General features: G+C 39.7%; 1 protein-coding gene across 1 annotated transcript in view; it reads right to left on the bottom strand.

Moving 5' to 3' along the window:
- Positions 1-21,493, bottom strand: part of PID1 (phosphotyrosine interaction domain containing 1) — a 164,229-nt gene that overhangs the window by 89,533 nt on the left and 53,203 nt on the right. Inside the window, exon 2 of the mRNA XM_030575889.1 lies at positions 12,119-12,265. Coding sequence (XP_030431749.1) covers positions 12,119-12,265 — 147 coding nt within the window. The remainder of the gene's footprint in view (positions 1-12,118; positions 12,266-21,493) is intronic.

Raw genomic sequence — 21,493 nt, 5'->3', positions numbered from 1 at the left:
ATCCTGAAACTGAAGCAGTTATACAAAGATGGAAACATTTTTCAAGGACACTCTATAACAAAACAATTGACAGTGACTTCAGCATCTGCTCAGAGTAACCACTATAATGAATTTCAATTTTGTTTTAATGTCGAGTGTCAAAAGCTATTAAGTACAAGATATTTGAATCCTGGTTATCACAGAACTGGTTAACTCCTATGACCAAAAGACCTTGCAGACATGAGCATGATGAGCATGGCCCTTTCTACAGCACCAAAAATCCCAGAACAAATATTGTAACAAATCCGTGGATATCCAGGGCTTCATAGTTGTCACTGTACTAAACTCTAGCATCCTGCCTTTAGGGCTGTACAACACAACCTTAATTCTAGCTTTTTGGGTATAGACATTACGATACAATCTTTAGTACATGATCATACAGTATTTCATAAATAATGTCATATAAAATCATATTTTCTTTTTCTAAAAAACATGTTACATCTTCATAATTTTTTCTCATCACTGAATGTTTACACTAATTTCATTGCCAGAAGGGGCCAGATCCTTAGAATGGCTACATGTCAGCAACTTCAAGTTTCGGGTTGGAGACACTTCTGTGGCTATGGATACACATTTTTTTTACAACACATTCACTTCTCCCCAAGGTATGTACTTTAATAATTTTTTCAGTACCCATGTATCATACGTTTAGGAGGATGTTCCATTCTTCTGCAGACACATATACCATTGAACAGTAATTAATGTCAGTACTTCAAGTTGTTCCCCACAGAAATACATGTACAATGTTGTATTAACAGTGTCTAATTTGATTAGACTTGTTTGGTTATCACTCTAGGTACACTTCTATATAATTCTGTATTTGTATTAAATCTTCAAAATGCACTAACAAAATGTAAATATTTCTTCTACGAGTGGACTTGAAAATATTAAACTGTTTGAGTGAGAACTGTGTCCAGAATTTATTCTTGTATATTATCACACTGAAAGGTACTGACATATTTCTAATTAGACAACCACAAGTACCTTGAAAATTGAAGTTTTCCAGAGACTGATATATAAAATTTATTTTTGTTTCCAGATGCAATGTATTTAATTGTAATGAAACACAATGAACAGCAATACACATTAAAGAAACACCACTCACTGAGAAGGTTGTAACCACTGACAGAATTAATGTTGTCTTAATTCTCAACAAATGCCAGCACATTTTCATTGTTTCTCTTTGTTACAGTTCATCCATAGAACGTTGTCTAGCTATGGTATATGGCATAGTTTTCATATGGATGCTATTTGTACAGCATATAGGCCCCGATCCAGAGATCACAGAAGTCAATGGGGGCCCTGTATTGACTTCAGAAGACTTTGGATTGAGCCCATTAAGAGTTCAGTGCCACAAAGAGGGTACACATCTGGATTTTATGGTTGTAGAAAAATATCAATTTGAGAACCTGTATATTATCACGCAATTAAAGATTTAGGGGCAGATCATCAGCTGGTGCAAATTGCCATATCTTCACTGAAGTTATGACAATGTACCCCAGCTGAGGACCTGCTAATCTAACACAAGCTGCGGAAGATCTTGGGCAAACAGCTGATTATACTTCCTTAGACTTTATGTGCTTCACAAGGTTCCCAAATTTCAAGATAACTCACTCTTTTTTTGGTAGGTTTACAGCACACCACGTAACAGGGTTATCTGGTCTGCCAGGTTTCCAAAACAATATTAAATATGCATATAGCATAGCAAACTTAGACAGACAGGCTCATTATAATGATGCAAGCACGCTTTTCATGGTTTGAGAGAAGTGCAAATAATTTCTCAAATACATGGGCAGAGTTAAGATTATAGTGAATTAGATGTAGCAGATGGTGGTTATGGTAGCAATGAGCTGTGTGTCTCTAGGTACAGGAGAAGAGGTTATGGGCTGATTGTGATTGATACCATAATATTTTCATTTCCTTGCTTCTGAAGTTTTGGTTTAGGTCACAGAAAACATCTCCAACCTTAACTGATGCACAGCATAGTGGTCTTGTGCATTATACCCATTTGAGCAAGCACTGGCTACCTGAATGACCTCCTCTCTCCGTAAGGTGCTCTTGCAACATTGGAGGCCAGCTGGGGTGATTTCGGCTCTGGAACTTGCTCCCACATCTGACTGGAGGGATCCCAAGATTTTTAACCCTCAGTGCATGTTGCGTAGTACCTCTCTTCACTTGGGGCTAGCTTGTGCCACTTAGGCATGGCGCATAATAAAAAGTAGGGGGGATCACCTTACCCCAGCCCAAGGGAACAGCAGGAGACATGCTCCCAGAGCTCCACACACACAGAGGTACCATAGTACACTCTTTTTGATGTACAGTTCATGCCCCATCTTTCCCCACATCATGATCAGTAAGTTCCACCAGGGAGTCGAAGGCTTAGTAAGACACAGCCATAAACCTACCTCCTACCTGGCCCTCTTGGATTGTGAGCTCAACCCACAGAAGTAAAGAGGGAGCAGCACTCAAGACTGCTCAGGAATGGGAACTTGGCCCTTGTGCAAGTCATGCAGGTGTGTTGGGAAACTCCTGGTGCCTTTCCCATGCTCACTGCATGCCCGTAAAAGAGTCAGGCAGACTCTAGTTGTCTGAGCAAGTACCTGGGGGGGCCTTTCATATTATTATTTACAATAGTCCCCGGGATTGTGCTGTGGGTGCAGTTCTCAATTTAACTCCCAAAATAAATAAATAAACGTGGTACTGCTCAGCTTTAATTAATTAACATATATTCAAAATTAGAACCCATGGAACTATATCTAAGCAAGAGGCATTCAGATAAATGTGTGTAGTGAACTCTTGCTGGTGAATGTGATGTACAAGGAGGTTTTTAGATAGGGAAGTATAATTTAAACTTCCAGAACTAGATGCCCTTTGTTCGAACCCCTGCTTGCAAAATGTCATCAGTGCAAATGCTAACAAAAAAGCAAGAACATTAATATATCTGACAAGACATGGCAATTTTTACTGCACCCAAAATACATTTTTCCTACCATGCCTATTTACTAGTAAGCAAACAATATTTGCTACAATACATCCCATCCCAGTGAAACACTGAACATTGCCAGAGGTCTTTTTCAAGCAGGCTGGACTTAATCAGGTTTTACTAAATCATTTTAACTAATTTAAATCCTTTGATTAGAGGTTCATTTTTAAAGTCTACATATCTTATCAAGACTCTTCTGAACTAATCATTCTCCACTCGCATTCACAGGTCATAGTTCTCTTTGTTATTTTGCACTCAGCCAATTCACAATACTTCCACCGATGTCAGTGGCATTTCCACACGAGGTGAGTAAATGATATGCAATAGAGAGGAGAGCGCCACAACGCCAGATATCGTGCAGGATGTTCTGTTTAAATGGTTGTCTGCTTTACTACTGGCTTTCACAACAGAGGAGGCTACATCTGTTGGTGCATGTTCCCATTGAAATCAATGGCAAAACTTCCATAGACTTCAATGGTACAGAATCAGATCACATACACGGACAAACTCAGAGGTGGTGAGCACATGCAACTCCCATTGACTTCAGTGAGAGTTGCCAGTGCTCAGCACAGAACAGGATTTGGCCCATAGTTATTAAAGTGCCTTGTAAGCCTATTGGATTAAAGCCACTATGGCTGTGTCTACACTTGGAGCTGAGGATGGGATTCCCAGCTCACACTGACATACATGCACTAGCTCTCATTGCTCCAGTGTGCTAAAAATAGTACCGTAGCCACAATAGCATGGGCAGTGACAAGCAATGACATAGTCTAGCTGCCCCAAAACTGTATCACGGTATCTGCGTGGATTTGTACTCAGTGCTCCTATCTTGTGCTGCTGCTCACTGCTACCTGTGCTACTGCGGCTTCACTATTATTTTTAACTCGATGAAAACTAGATCTCTATGCGAGCTGGGAACCACACCCCCAAGTATGGACATAACATGAAAAAGCAAAGTATTATTCTTAAAATTTTGCAATAACTTTGCTATTGAAATCTTAGCTTAATGAAACAAAGCATGCTTCAATTCATGTAATTCTAGACCAAGAAAACTATCTGGAGGCAGTGTAAATGAATGTTCTAACAAGCAATTTTTCCCAGAGTAATGCACTGTTGTGCCCTCTAGTTTTTGAAATCATGCCTCTAAAACCAAGTCCTATTTCACCACCTCTCCCACTGATGAATATAGTCTTCTAACCCGCTGAAGCAATTAAGATCTGTGCCACTTTTCCTAATGCAGCTGGGAGGAGTTGAAAGGAGAACTTGGCAATTAAAGTAACACTGTCAATTTGCAGTCTAAAGTGTGCATGGCTTAAATGTAACAGAGAGAGAGCCTTTAATGAAGCAAAAAGAAAGTGAAGCATTGTGCTTCCCATTCACATATGCGGAAGAAGAAGTATAGACCCTGGATTAGGGTTTTATTATTAGTTTGTTTGTTTGGGTTGCTTAATTTGTTTCTTTATTAAAAAATAATGGCCACCTTCAAGTTATGATCTAACAAAATGGTAATAAAGACCATCAAAAAGCTAGCTAGCTACAAGACACATTATATTTATGGCTGGATGCAGCTGTGCTCAGGAAAACTGCTCCTGACCTCACTACAGCTGCAAAGAGAACATTTTTATTTGGTCTAGGATGAGATGAAGGGGGTTTCAGAATATATGCAGCAGCTACCCAACTGTGGTTTGAGTAGTCAAATTAGCAATAAATGTTTAAAGCTTTGGAGAGTATTTAAATTATCTGAAGGAAACTGAAATAAAACAGTAGATTTTTAAGCACCAGGGATGTCAAAAAGCAAATGCATGTTCTTTTATGTATTAATACATAATAGTCTGCTGTTCTGAATGAATAATATTGCCTTGTGCGCTTAGTTCAGAGGGGGATCTCCACTGCACCTGTGAACCCAGACTCCTCACATCTAGAGATAAACTGAAAGTTACTAGACATGATTCCATATATCTGAACACAAATAACCAAGTACTTTCATTATATAGCTGAAATCTAAACTAAGACCTGGATTCTTAGCTGCACTAGAGCTCTGTTCTAAAGCTGAAGCTGCTGCGGCTGTTCTAAATTATACTGCCCCCTGGAGGCATTACCTCAGCTTGTAAAAGATATCTATATGCCATTAGACCAGCCAAGAAATTGCCAGCTGACAAACTCCCTTAAACCAACTTTGTCATCTGGGATTTCCCTACACCAGGAGAAACCTCAACTGACCTCCTAGGGCAGTTTTTCAACCCCTCTGCTCCACCAGGATTGCACAAAGAGGCCAGAGCGGCAGGGACCACAAGCTGACCCTCAGTATTCCAGTGAGAAGAAAAGCTTTATTTGCACCACATTTTATTTACTCGCTATCTAGGTTATCTTGATTTCAGTAGTGTAACCCTTCTGCCCCTCTGAGTTGGCAGCAACAAGGGCCGGGTTCAGTATCCAGGGGTTCCGTTTCAGTAACACAATGCATAACCAGCTCGAGCCCCCACCCAGTGACCTGGGACACTTACATACCACCCCCCGGGCACCTATAGGAGGCAATACTTCCCCACTCGCAAGCACGAGTCTGAGTGTAGCAAAATCCTTTTAATAAAAAAGGGAAACAATGTGGCATCACACTGGAGAAATACCAGAAACAGGATTATAACACAAACCATAAGCAAAAAACCCACCTCCAAGTACATCTGGCAATGTCCTTTCCCCCTTAGGGTCTTAAGTCCAAATCACCCCAAAGTCCAACAACCCAAAAGTCTCTGGTCAGTGCCACCCCAGAGTTCAAAAGTTTATCTGCAGAGTTTTACTCCCCGCCTCCAGCCTGGATGGAAAAGGGGGGAGGGGAAGCCCACACCGGGTGTTAAGGGGCAGGGCCAACTGCTCCGCCTCTCCATGGAGTTCTGCTGCAGCCTTCACCACAACCAGGTCCACTACACCAGCTGTGCCGCTCCTCCAGCCGACCCGTGAGTCACTCCAGCTGTCTCTGCAAACCGCTCCACTCTGCTCACTGTTCCATGGGCTGCTCCAGCATGCTGCAAACGGCTCCGCTCTGTCAGCCGCTTAGCGATAGGTCTTCAGGCTCCCCCACTAGCTAACACAGCACTCAGTGATCTAAGCTCAGCTCTTTTAGTGATTTCAGCTCTTAGTAGGGGAGCCCTGGTGCTGGCGCAACATGAATTCAGCTCAGCAGTCTCTAGATGGACTCCTACTAGAATCAAAATTAGCTCTACTCTTTAACAGTGGAGAGAGGAGGATGTGCAATTGGTGTTCCAGGCCCTCAAAAGGGGCCCATACCATCAGGTACACACACCAGTCCCCAACCTCTCTCAATTCACTGGGTTTTGGAACCCATGTCCTTTGTCTAGCAAGTGCTACTTAATTTAGGTTGAGTCATTTCTGTCATAAAGCAGTCTCATAGTTCCTCATTCACATAATTAGGGTGACAGCACTTTTTTCCTCCTGCTCCAACAACAAAGAAATTGGGGATCCCAGCTGTCAAAATAACCATCCCAGGCTGCTGTGGGCTTATGCTAGGTAGGCTGGGTGTGTCAATGCAAATACCTGGAATTCCTTTCCACACTCCCCATAATTCACCACCAGATGTCAGGGTAGAGCTCATCCTGACTCTGCTTACAGTAGCATAAGATATGGGCAGGAAATAGCAACCATGTAGTACAGGGTAGTAGTATGCCACTTTTCTTCAAGTGATTGAGATGCAAATTCGGGATTTGTCAAACAAATTGGGAGGAAAAGGATGGAGTTAGGTATGGTCCTGACTATTAGGCTATTGTGTAATATTTAGCCAAAAGGGACTTGGCATGTCAGCTTTTGGTTACTGTCCAAAAGACACTGCATGTGGTTATTATTGTTATATTATTTATTTATTATTTGTATTATGGTATCAGAATCCCATTGTCCTAGATATTTAACAGACACACAATAACTCCCTACCCTAAAGAATTTGCAATCTACATAGACAGGAGAGACATGCAGAAATAGACAAAAAATAATACCCAAGCAAGAGTTTGGTAAAATTTAACAAGGATATTTATCAGCAATAAAATAATAATTCATTATTATTAATTCTTATTATTTAATTTATGAATTATATATTATTCTAAGATTCTAAACTTTGTCTGTTCCTACCTATCCTCTTAGTTACCCCAGCTTTCAAACTGGTGCAACTCCAGTGACTTCACAGGCATTATTTCTCAAATACAAAGGAGATCAGAATCAGGCCCAGGAGGGCAACTTTAGTATACCTATTTTACAACTATCCTGATGTGAATTTTCTTATTTGTGTGGGACATAATCAGATCATTATTTTTCAGGCATGAGAGCAAATCGCTTACTATTAACTATAGAAATTAATTATGGATTTTTGCACTGAGTGTCAAATGCTAATTTATGTCACGCTAGTTAAATCTGAAGTAACTCCAATAAAGTTAATGAATTAACAGAGGTTTCATGAAGAGAAGGATTTGGCCCAGGGTCTTCAACATTCAACAGAGACATACCAGACACCAAGTACAGAAGATTATTAGTATAATGTATATTGCAACGTATATTGCAGTAGCACCTAGAAGCTCCAATTGTGGGCCAGGACCCCCAGTATGCACAGAACACAAAACTACACTAACCATTACCATTTGGGAACTCCAAACACAGGATTAGGTCCTTTCTACTGCTGGTGAAAATATCTTTTCACCAACTCCAGAATAACAAGCATACACATTATACCTGCTTCCATTAATTCTTAATTTTTCATCTTTATCAGTATGATTCAGATTTGGTTTTAAAAGGTCATTATCTCATTAATGCCACCCATGCAAGTTACCTGCCATCTTATTTGAAAAGAACTTTAAAAGCATTAAGCTCACATAAGTCATTTCAGAAATGTTAATATTACATTTCCAACAAAGATGAGCAAAGAGCTTCAATTTAATAATCTTCCCAATTAAATAAAAAAGAAAAACCACAGGCAACATATCATACCTGAAAATGCTGTATCATGGAAATGTATGTTGCCATTTAACAAGAGCTTATCCCTAAGAAAGGAATGAGTTGCACCCAAACTATGGCAAATCAGCTTTGATTAATAATATTCCTTGCTAGGCTCATGCTGCTCCAATCGAGACCCCATGGTCAATCCAAGTATAAGGGACTATGTCATCCAAACTGATGGAAACAGGAAGAATGAAAATTGCCCTCAGAGCAGGGTTACTACATTTGAATGAAACCACTACTGACTCTGGTCACTGACTCTTCAATACAGACTTCACATTGAAGAGCCTTATAATTTAATACAAATGTCCAACCAATGACACTACTTTACAAGTTACAAGGCAACATTTTTAACCTCTGTCCTTTTGCATTACAGTAACAATGCCTGGAAAAGCAGCAGCAGAGTACACAAATTTCCTTGTAATGCCTCCATAGCTTTAAGAGAAAACAAGAAGCTTTGAAATCTGCATAAACTAACATAATATTTGATTTTCTTCACAGGATAAGGATAACATTTTTTAAAAATCTGTTAAAAGGGACAACAGAAGCAGCTACTTTTGAGAAGCGACCATTTTGAGCAACCTACTTTCCAATCTCTACCTTATGCTACAGTACGCAGAGTTGTGCTGAAAGGAGAGAAAGTTTCCACTTGAAAACACAAGCATGCATCGCAATTAATAATCAAAGAGCTACAAGTCAGATAACTACAATCAAAGCTAAACCCTCAGCACATGAACAAGGGGGAGCCAAATTTTCATATGTGGGAATCTAAATTGCATTCATGCACATATACAAAAAGACATGTATTTAATTTTTGCTAGGAGCAATTTAGAAACTCAGGATTAAAAATCTGGCCCAACAAGGGAGCTGGAAACAACAAAACATTTATTCTTAGCCTTCTCCTCCCCTTCCCAGCTGTATTTTGGTTTAACTCACATAGTGAATTTCTATGTACAGGTCCACGATTAACCAAGATGTTTTGTTTCTCTCTTGACAAAACTATTGTTGTGACCAAAACGCTAAACACTTCTTTTTTGTTATTGTCTACAAACATTAACTATATTAAACCTCATAGTATTGCTGAAAAAAGCAGCATCCAATCTTGTTGGCACTCATGTTGTTGACTTTCTTGCGAGAAAAGGGGTCTCAGTAGCAGGTAGGATCAAGACCTGAGTATCCTGCCCAAGATCATAAGCAGGACACAGTGTCAGCAGTAGAAGTAGAACCCAAGCTTACACTCTGGGCTCTGACCTCACCTCTCTCATAAATTAGTTTGTTCATCTTAAGAAATATATTGGAATCTTTAACAGCACACACTACCCAGGAAGTCTCGGCAGTCCTGGCCAGCATCATGAACTATATGAAATCACAAGCAGAGTCTGCAATGGCATCTGAGGTGTTCAGTCTTGAAATCCTGACACTGCAGTAGTGCTCTTGCCCATATGTCAGGAATTTCAAAGAAAGAGGGTAGAGAAAAGAAGGGCAGAGATAGCAAGAAGGAGTCGGAACTTGTGCCACTGAATAAGTTAATACTGCACTGAGCGACCAAGACTGTTAGAATTTTGAACGTGGAATAACTACAGTTCTGTGCTGCAAAATCAAATGTAAATTATATCTTGTTTGTGTTAGTGTGTGTTTGCTTGGTGGAGTCATGTTGTTGAGCCTAGAATGATATGATAAGATTGGAAAAAGGCAAGTCTAGGTATACAGATTAAGGAAATACAGACACGGGAGGCACTCTGATGGTTTTTAAAAGGCTAGGTGAACATTTTTTTCAGAAACAAATCTAGCGAGCAAATTTACTCAACAATCTAAAGCTGGATGGTGGGGGGAAACTGTGGTAGGGTAAAGCTGCCTGAACAACTTTTGCTGAATAATTTAGCTAAAATTTCACAATTTTTTATAAAAAATTATGCAATTAAATTTTCCCTATTATTCACCCAGCAGATAGTCACATATTATTTACCCAACTCTATTTGCTATGTTTTTCATTATTCATCTAGGTTCTTTGGTGGATCTAACCAAAGGGCAAAAGAAAAACAGCAATTGCTATTGAAAAAGTTACCTGCAGAAGTAAAAATGAGGTTAAGCATCAAGGGGAGAGGAAGCCTAACCCCAGCTACAAATATTTGAAGGGAAGGATAAATAAATATAGCAATGAGGTAAAATAGGGAAAGGGGAAAATCGGGCTAATAACTAAGAAAAACTTCTTAACCATGAGACCAATGCAAATACGGAATGGTCTCCCAGGAAAGGTACTAGAATCCCCATCTCTTGAGTCATTTGAGATGAACTCAACAAACCCTGGAAACTACATTGTAGGCAACAATTCTGGCAAGGAGATGGACTACAGCACTACATGATACCTGATATACAGTTGTTGCCACTGACAAGCAGGGGAAGAAGATACGTATATAATGGTAGCTGATATTTTCACGTGCCCATCAGCCAAAAATAGGGTGTTTTTTAACATAAATTCATAAAAAGGTAAATATGGAATAGGATTCTGACTGTTACAGATTCCAACTCATTCTGCATCATGCTTCACTTGCAGTACAAGAGATTTCACTCGTTAAAGAACTGAAGGATGAGTCAAATAGCACTCTCTGATTTGAACGCTACAATCATACTCTCAGAAGCAGAGTTAAATTTCCTTTCAGAGACTGTTGCTACGCCTAACTCCATTACACAAGATGTGAAAGCCAGACCCTTCACAGTACATACTTCTGACTAGTGATGTTGCCCAAATTTCATTATGTATCAACACAAAGGACAAAAGACATCATTAGGGAAACCTCAGGCAGTAGCAATGACTTATAAAAATGTGTAGGGCTCATTTGTCCTGTGTCCTACAGTATCAACACAATGCAGCAATGGCACCTGATACTGAACATGAGCTCTTCTCAGCTGCACTCGCAGCAAAGAGCCACAAGAATATCCATCTTCCTAGAACAAAGGTTTGCTCATAAAATACTGGTGACTAACATACCAGGGAAAAGCAGCCTAACACTGTAAAGCATTTCATTTCATAATGTACCCACAACTCATTTCCTTTACCTACTGAGAATGCTGTGAAAGGCATAGGAAACCACCATCAAGTAACCTCTCTCTCCGCACCTCTACCAAATGGCAATATCTCAATGGCTATTACCAGAAACAACAGGCACAAAAGATCTTGTAAGTTTTACTTGTAACTTGAAATTTCTATTTCACCTACCACTGTGACATCAGAAAGAGTTTTATTTTACAGCTGGCATCTTGCACAACAGGTGTCGCCCAAGACTACAGGAACCATTGTCTCACTACCTTTGGGCTCAGGTATGTATCTGGCTCACCAACTGGAACTTAGGTAACAATCCTGTTGATGATATACAAGCCAAATGAGAATCCAGCTCAGTCTCCCATAGCATCTGTGGCTCCCCTGGGCTAACCTAATTTTGTAACTAATTTAAACAGATATACCCAGACAGACCAGCAGATCTGTTCACTACTGTTAAACAGTCACAGAAGAGAAAGCACTTTACGCACTTAAGCAGTTTAGAGGACAAATACACTTTTTCAGGAGCTGTGGTTTGCTGTAATTGGACAAAGTCATCTTGCTGGTTAACTAATTCAAGGTCTAATTCTATATTTTAAAATATGATCTCAAGCCTGATCCTGCAAACTCATTTCAATGGGTTTATATGCACATTAGTAAGGATTACTAAACAGGGTGCTTAGGCCTGGGACCCTCATCTTTTATCTCGGTGTTATTACCGATAATCATGTTTAAATCAGCCAAGGTGAAATGACACCATCACTAAAACAATTACATGTTGAGTATAATAAGCAATTTTGGAAGCCAGGATCCAAGTGCAATTTATTGCCAGGATTGCAAAACTGCTTTGGGATTTCATTCTCTATGCATGAGAACCTCATTTATTAAGGAGCAGAATGTTAATTTAAAAAAGCCAAAAGATTTTTTTGATGTATAAACCTCACAGTATTAGCATTGTTTAATGAGGTTTCCAAAATGAAAAAATGAAATTTTTTCCACTTTCTGTTTATACGTGTAGAACAATTCCACAGTTGTCTTGCACCTTGGGTTTTTGATTTTTCAAATACCTTGCATCCAGTGTGGGCCCGGGTCTTCATTAATGGAGTTGTGGTGCACAGCTCAATGGCGTCTGGCTCATGGAAGATCACTGTAGGAAGAGGCTCTTTCCGAAGAGTTAGGACATTCAACTTGGTCTTCAACATGGTCTGAAAATGCTAAAATACAAAACAAAAAGCAATTCACTTAAATTCAGACAAAGGAGGACTGAAAGTTAATACTTCTATTCACTTGAGTGTCTTTAACTGTCCATTCAGTGCCTTGTGCAGGAGGATGTTTTATAAATTAAAATGTATATTACTATTAGAAATTAGTAAACATATACAACCAAATAAGACACTCACAAAGAGCGGCCCAGGAGAGCTGGGCACCCACAGATCCCACTAAAATCAATCAAGACCCCAGTCATACATTGAATCTTTCCACAAACTGCCCTTCCTCGTAAAACCAGACTACACCCAGCAAGCCTCTACTTAAGATAAAATGGGAAAATCAAAACACTTGGACAAAAAAAGGAAAAGACAAAATGCCTCATCTCTGTGACCCTATAATTAAGCAATCAACATTTCAAAGGAATTTTTTTAGTATTTATTATTTCCCCCCTCCCTCAAGGCTCAATTCTGCTCCCACTGACTTCACCGGCAACACTCTCATTGAGTTGGATGCCTTGACAGTCCCTCTCCATTTGTCTTTGATTGCTTGGCTTATTAATTTTGGACCCTCTTCGATTGCTGTCTTTGAACATGATATATAGTGCACTCAGGTAAATCATAGTATTGGTCCATAAGAGTAGGTGGCACTTACCACTCCGCCCCCGCCTTTTTTTTTCACAGTACTCCCTTTGCTTAGAATAGGAAATTATGAAAAATAAAGATTAAGCAGTAATATTAAATGGCAAGTTTTTAAAACAAACGCTTATGAAAAAAAATAAAACATTTTAAAAGTTTTTAAATGAAGAAAGCCTATTCTCGAGAGATTTCCAAACCAATTTTGCAGAGTAAACTTTCAACTGATCCTGAACTTAGAAATATATAATGTTTGCTCATCAGTCTTTATCTGGAAAGGACATACAGTTATGAATATTTTCAAGACATTACTAATAACGTACAGAACCTATTTCTAATAGCGGCTTCATTGATTACAGCCTCTAAATTAGGCCCCATTAATTATAAACCTTTACTAACCTTACCATACTTGTGGTTATTTTTACTAAAACTAAACTTTAATCTCCAATTTACCAGAGGAAATTTTATTAATAAAACTACATTTTGCATCTTCTATCACAGGATTTCAGCATGCTTTGCAAACCTCATTTAGCTTAGCCTTCCTGCATTCCCAGGAATAAGATAAGCATTATTGTCTCTGTTTTACAAAACAGGAGACCTAGTGACTTACCCAAGGTAACACAGAAAGGCTGTGTCAGAACTGGGACTAAAATCCATGTCTTCTGATTTTCAGTTCTGTGCTTTAAACACAAGACCCTATTAAATGGATTTTCCATTCAAAATGCATGAGAAGTCCTTAGCAACAACCTCTGTATATAATTTACATAAACATGTCATTGGGGTGCTAACTGAAGGACTGTTAAAACAATACACTACTCTGAAACACTTTAATCCTTAATTCTTCAATGTTTTGTACTAAAGACGGTTATGATGATGAATATTGAATTGATAGCATCCTAAACACTCTCAAAAGTGTACTAAAAAGGCAGAAATACAAACGGTCTGTGAAAATAATACTTGCTTTCCTACTCTACCCATGAAGTTATGGCCTGTCATCATACTACAGGGCATCTCTGAATGTTTCCATGCTGTTCCATGCAGCCATTTGGGTTTCCACTCTGGAAAGAGATGTACTCATATTTTCAATCTGGCTTTCTCTCATATTATACATTATCCCATTCATTCTCCTAAGCACAGTAACTTATTATCTTAGGCAAAGAGCAATCTTTTTGTTAATGATTATGCGTTAAAGAATATATGTTGAAATATTTATGGAGAAGAGCGCTCTCAGCTATCACTAAGCTCTCTGGGAACATTCTTTTACATACTCATTTCATTTCTTTCTATTTTGAATACTGAGTTTATTGAATTGGATTTCATAGGTTCATTCAGTAAGTTTTTAGTAAAGGCTTAGAAATACATAAGAACAGCCATACTGGGTCAGACTAAAAGTCTATCTAGCCCAGTAGCCTGTCTTCTGATAGTGGCCAATGCCAGGCGCCCCAGAGGGAATGAACAGAACAGGTAATCATCAATAAATAACTTATTGCCCTTGCTTAGCACAAAATACTATCAAAGTTTGAGATGCTCAGTTTGAAAAGAGGAATGTACGATCAGTTATGGAACGTTACGTGCTACTCCAGTTAAGGAATTGCTAATCTATTAACCTGTACCACTGTAACCCTTAAATTACAAATATAGGATACAGATTTGCTAACTTGCTGCTGAGAAAAAAGATTTATTTCTTCAGAAGAAAACATAAAAAATAATACAAAGAGTAATACAAGCTTGAAACACGGGCAGATCACAGAGCTGTGAGAGAGAATTTCTCACCACAGTCCTTCACTTGCCAACATTCTCTCACAGGTTTTATTAATTCCCCTCTATGACGCAACCTCGAGAACAACATGGCCGTTCTATCAAGCACACAAGAACTCCAGCCCAGAGGAGCTCTGCTCTTTCATGCATATGGATGGCTGGCTGGGGGAGATGGGTGTAAATTCACATTTTTGTTTTTAAAATTTTCACCAACTATTATTTTACTGGTAGACTGATTCTGGCTCCAAACAGTGTTCATGGATGGAAGCATTTCAAACTAAAAATGAAATCCTAACCCAGTGCCTAGCTACTCCATTGCTATGGGCCAAAACTACTGTTTCCACAGATAAGCACTTTAGGGAGAAAACATAAGAAAGACGGGGGGAGGAGGGGAGAAACTCTTAAATGAGATATAAAGAGAATCATTCCCATAGCCCTGTTTTATTTAATTAACTGTATTTCAAGCACCTCACATCCTTTCATGTATTTATACCTGCTCCTGTATCTTTTACTTCATACATCTGACTAAATGGGTTCTAGCCCACGAAAGCTTCTGCCCAAATAAATGCTAGTCTCTAAGGTGCCACAAGGACTCCTCTTTTTTTTTTTTCTTTTTTTCTGATAAGACTAAACATGGCTACCACTGAAACCTGCATTTCACTGGTACATTTTGATGCAGTAATACTGCTCTTAACAAGAACATTTTCAACCCTCCCTGTGGATAGACTCCTCTAGAGTTCAGTGAATCAGACCCCAGATATGGCTCACCTTGCCTCTCATCTCCATTGGGATTACTTGCAAGAACAAAAAAACTGCACACTTTGACCAAAAGTGAGAAAAAGCTATGATAATCCAAGCTATGATCTATTTCTCTCATATTTTACCAACCATCTACAAAGGCTTAAAAAGGGGAAAAGAATATTGTCTGCCATCTTGTCACTATTCACTATTACATGTGAAGTCAGTTGGAGTAGCCTTAGTTCTCAATCTAGCTGGCAGTGGCAAATGCCAAAAAAAAAGCCAACAACTGCAGCTGACAGTAAACTGCAAACTAGTTGCTAGTCTCCTCAGTAAGGGCATGCCTAGAATGCATATATACACACAACTACCTCTCAGACCTAAATGATGTCCTACTTTAGACTGAGATACACTGATGGTATGGAAAGGAAAATTTGCATTGCCATTTTAAGGGCCAAGTTGTGGTTGGCATTAAAAAGTAAAGATTTGCCAGCAGATGCCACACAGTGAGGTCTCAAATTAAGAAAAGTATTTAAACACCTGTTTAACTTTCAGTACATCAGTAGGACCATTGAAGTGTATTTGGGTAGTCAATGGGTCTACTCAGGTGTTTAAACCTACGAGTATGCTCAAGTGCATTGCTGAATCAGTGCCTTATGGCCAGATCCACAAAAGGACACATGCACCTAAAGTGGCAGTTATGCACTAACTCCAAAATTTAGGTACCACTAAGACCCTCAAAACCTGAGCTCAGCTGCCACCTAAACATAGAAGTGCCGAAGTTTCTGCTAGTGAGCAAGTGCACATCCACCTCAGTCTAAGCACCTAGGTGCTTAAACCCAGCAAGATCCTCACATAAGCCATTCTCCTAGCAGTCTTGCCTTCATGGCCTGACCTGATAGGTGTTCTTAGAGCACATCTAAACTCAGGCAAAACAGCCGGGAGGAGGAAGAGGTGGCAGGAGCAACCTTCCTTTAACCTGGTAATTAGAGCACTCATCTGGGATGTCAGAGACCCAGGTTCAATCCCCGCCCCCTTGGCTGATGTGGAGCAGGCATTCGACCTTGGGGTTCCCACCCCCAGATGAGCGCCATGGGGAATGGGATATTATGGTTGGATCTCTCCTATTGAAGCTGTTCCACTATCTATAATTAAATATACACTGAGCCAAAGAGAGTGAAAGAATGCCTCTACAGTCCAGTGGCTAGGGCACTTACCTGAGAGGTGAGAAACCCAAATTCAAATCCCTGCTCCAAATCAGGCAAAGGGAGGTGGAAATTGTACCCAGGTCTCCCACATCCCAGGTGAGTACCCTGACCACTGAGCTAAACACCATGAGGGAGGCTGCATCCTTTTCCAACTCACTCCAGCAATTCTTCCAAAAACAGCTTAAGCACATAACTAGACCTGAGAACCCCAGGGAGAGATAGGCACCTCCATCTGGCCCAGACTTAGGCCCCTAACTTCTGGAGAGGGGCAGCACTTGGGTCAACTCCCTTTAGAGTGGGTGGCTCAGTGTTCTGGTTTTTATGGATCTTATTCTTAGGTACCTAATGCTCTCCATTCATTGTATCAGGAACCAAGGCACCTAACCTGGGACTGTGAAATTCCACTGAGTGGCAATGCACCTTGAAGTTAGAAATTGCAACACTGAAGGCCCTTTATGTATGTGAGCCTTAGTTCCTGTTCCAAACTGCTATCTTTACTGGAAACTGTTGCCAAATGCTGACTTTTAATGGCGACCAGTGCATCTCTCTTCTTAAAAAAAAAAAAACAGCTGAGCCATTAGCTTTCCAGTGCTGTCAATCCACAACTTTTAAAGAACAGTAAACTCACTCTTAAGAAGCATGATTTATACCAACTGAATACATAACAGTTCAGGGCACGCTATTATCGTTTACATTTTATGTGCCTGAACTACTCAATTTCATGTGGTAGTTCTTATATTGAAAATCCTCAAGAAAGCAGAACCGTACCTAAATTTATATTCCATCCATTTAGACAGTGTTGTTGATTTAGTCTGTATGTTTACAAGAAACACAAACAGCCAATAAGCAATAAACACCAAGAGCTTCTCAGCAAGTTTCAAATTCCTTGAGCAGGTGAACTAGCCTAATTGATTTCCAAAGAATGACACAAACAGGATTAGTGTAGTAATTATAATTGTATTTTCATGTTTGCAAGATCTGAAACCTATTCAACTGCAAAATCTACACAAACTTTACAGGGCTAATAATCGTCCTAGGAAGCTACCTTAACACAAAACCATGGTGTTGGTCCTTCAAGCCCTTCTTGAAACCACTGAGGTTCTTACCTGCAGCTTCAGGACCAGACTTCAAAGAAAAACTGCTGAACTTCAGTTCATTTGAAAATTTGACACCATCAGCTCAGGATTAAACAAAGACTGTGAATGGCTTGCCAACTACAAAACCAGTTTCTCCTCCCTCGGTGTTCAAACCTCAGCTGCTAGAAGAGGACCTCATCCTGCCTGATTGAACTAACCTCGTTATCTCCAGACTGATTCTTGCCTGCATATTTATACCTGCTTCTGGAAATTTCCACCACATGTGTCTGACGAAGTGGGCATTCACCCACGAAAGCTTATGCTCCAATATGTCTGTTAGCCTATAAGTGCCACAGGACTCTTCGTCACTTTTACAGATCCAAACTAACATGGCTACCCCTCTGATATCTTCTTCCATTCAGTTCACCTCCCTTCTAGCCCAAGAAAGTTGAATCTCCCTCTTTGTAGCCAAGCAGCCCCACTCCTTAGTTGACCAGAGAGATCACTGTAGTGTAGTGCAGTATGTACATTTTCCCTCAGGGATCTTGCCTTCAAAGTGTTTCTTGCCCCAGTGACAGCAAATTTTAGGCTTGCACAGTAATCTTTAGTCTTACACTGAATAATAGTGAAATGTGCTACCAGCAGACCACAAAGATCAGCTATATAGATTAATCATTCATAGGGCAACAACTTTCTAATCTTAAGTGTTTTCATTACATATTTCATACAGTGATCCTCCAAATACTCAAATACAGTACTTTCTTTATTTTTTTAATTTTTTCCACAGCTTTCAATTTGGAAATTATATATACTAAACACTCTATGTCATAAGATATAATTAAAACTAAACATTAACATTTTTTGTTTTTTAGTTCTAATTTCTCAATGAAAATAAAAATCATTCCCATGTGAGTATTAAGAATAGCTACTTAAGCACTGAAGATGAAAAGCAGTGCACAAGTACTAAATACAGTATTATCATTAGAAAGGCATGTTTCTATGTCAGTGAAAATAAAAATCATTTCCATGGCCAAAGGACTAAAAGAAAACATCATGACCACATACAATTAAACAAGATTGTTTGGAGAGAAAATATAGAGAGCATGTCTTTCTAATGATAATATTTAGTACTATGCACTGCTTTTCATCTTTAATGCTTAAATAACAATTCTCAATACTCACATTATCAACACGCACTGTTACTCACATCAATTTTACAGCAGTGTAATTCCACTGATTCCAGTGGAATCACTCCTGATTTACACTAGTGTGACATCAGAATCAAACTGATCCCCAGTACCACGATCAGAGTCATAGACTACAACTTTCTCTTATCCTTTATCATTAATTAATACAAGAATTTAGAGATAGTGGGTCAGATTTTAAGTTTTCATTGCTTCAGTGAGTTACTCTGGAAATTCACCTTTGTATGTGATATTATAATCTGATCCGCATCCTAACAAGATTTCCATAGTAATCCCCCCCCCTTTTTTTTTTAAATACACAAAAACTCAGCTGCTTTTGCATTTTCCCTGGTATGTGTGATAATGTAAACCCCGAAGCTTTTAAACTTCAACTTTATCTGTATTCTGAGGACTCACAAAATGTTGCTAGTAATTACACCTCCAGGCATAATGTTTTAAGATTATTTGAATTCTGCTAGAAGTTGATCATGTACCCATAGACCAGCAAATGATGCAACACACAGGATGGTAAGATATTAATATGTATCAAAAAAGTGTTTTGAATTGGAGGTGGTTGAAAGATAGATTAATCACCACAATGTGGTTTTACAATAAAAGTAAAACCACATTGTGGTTTTAGCTCAACCCCCATGTGGCACCCAAGATTGGAAAAGATTTTCCAGTTGAAGGCCATATTGCTGCATTAGCAAAATGCCAACTCAATCTATAGCTCTTTTCATTCCAAAAGTTTAGAAAACAGTTAACATTTTACTCATTTCTATACAGAGATCATTCTCCTTTCAGTAAAGTCCAGGTAGCTCTGGTGTGAAACTCAGGCCATGGCTACACTGGCGCTTTACAGCGCTGCAACTTTCTCGCTCAGGGGTGTGAAAAAAACATCTCCCTGAGCGCTGCAAGATACAGAGCTGTAAAGCGTCAGTGTAAACAGTGCCACAGCGCTGGGAGAGCGGCTCCCAGCACTGCAGGCTAAACCCCATGAGGATGTGGAGTACGTGCAGCGCTGGGAGAGCTCTCTCCCATCGCTGGCGCTGCGACTACACTCACACTTCAAAGCGCTCCCGCGGCAGCGTTTGAAGTTTCGAGTGTAGTCATACCCACAGAAACTGTTTAACAGCACACAGCAACACTACATAGCAGATTAGGAGAGTGCATCCAAAAGAAACTGCAGAATCAATTTAGGAAGGCTGAATATAATTACTTCAACTGAATTTTGACCAAGACAGTAGGGTTAACAGCCTTGCTATTTACAAAAAATGCCATGGTATCTTTAATGACCATTGGTGAGCAAAACATTGTTTTTATACATTGTTCAAAATGCTGACACCTTCAGAAGCTCAGTGCCCCCCAGACATGCTTACATCAGTTTTATACAAATATAACTCCACTGACTTCAGTGGAGCTAATCACAATTTACATCAGTCTAAACGAGATTATAATCAGACGCAAAGTGCTTCAGAGTAAACTCCCTGCATTTTACGTCCTCACCTAGGCTTTCTGTTTTATTTATTCGCTGGAGACGGCAAAAGTAGGCTTCCAGATCCCCGCAGAACTGTATCATGTTTGCGGGTGTGGTGAGGGAAAGAGAGAGTCCCCAAGATAGGACATACTCTTCTGCTGGGTTGAGTGTGCAGCTGGATAAATTGACAATATTGTTGGGTGAGTTAGGGGTACCACTGTTGTGACCCCATGTGGCAGGTAGGAAGTCTACTTTTGCCATTTCCAACTCAAAGAATACTTTCAAGATAACGCTGAACAGTGCACTGATACACAGATACCCTCCCACCAACAGCACAAGAAGAAGAACTCCACATGGACTCCTTCTGAGGGTCAAAATGACAGTCTTGACCTATACATAGAATGCTTCCGCCGACGTGCACAGGCAGAAATTGTGGAAAAACAATATTGCTTGCCTCATAACCTAAATCGTGCAGAACACAACGCCATCCACAGCCTCAGAAACAACTCTGACATTATAATCAAAGAGGCTGACAAAGGAAGTGCTGTTGTCATCATGAACAGGTCTGACTACCAAAAGGAGGCTGCCAGACAACTCTCCAACACCAAATTCTACAGGCCATTCTCCTCAAATCCCACTGAGGAATACACTAAGACACTGCACCATCTACTCAGGACAGTCCCTACACTAACAGAGGAACAAATCAATATACCCTTAGAATAAGCCCATTTGGGGCTCTATTTACTACCCAAAATCCTCAAATCTGGAAATCCTGGATGCCCCATTATCTCTGGAATTGACACTCTCACTGAAGGACTGTCCGGATATGTGGCTTTTCTACTCAGACCCTATGCCACCAGCATGCCCAGCTATCTCCATGACACCACTGATTTTCTGAGAAAAGTACAATGCATTGGTAATCTTCCAGAAGACACCTAGCCACCATGGATGTGGAGGCTCTCTACACAAACATCCCACACACAGATGGAATACAAGCTGTCAGGAACAGTATCCCTGATGATGTCACAGTACAACTGGTTGCTGAGCTCTGTGACTTTATCCTCACACACAATTTCAAATTTAGTGACAATATATACCTCAAGACCAGTGACAACGCTATGGGCACCCGCATGGCCCCACAATATGCCAACATTTTTATA

This window comes from Gopherus evgoodei, chromosome 9 (genome assembly GCF_007399415.2).
Source record: "Gopherus evgoodei ecotype Sinaloan lineage chromosome 9, rGopEvg1_v1.p, whole genome shotgun sequence".
NCBI classification, from domain to species: domain Eukaryota; kingdom Metazoa; phylum Chordata; order Testudines; family Testudinidae; genus Gopherus; species Gopherus evgoodei.
Note: the sequence above shows the minus strand (reverse complement) of the source record. Positions and strands in the feature narration are given on the sequence as shown.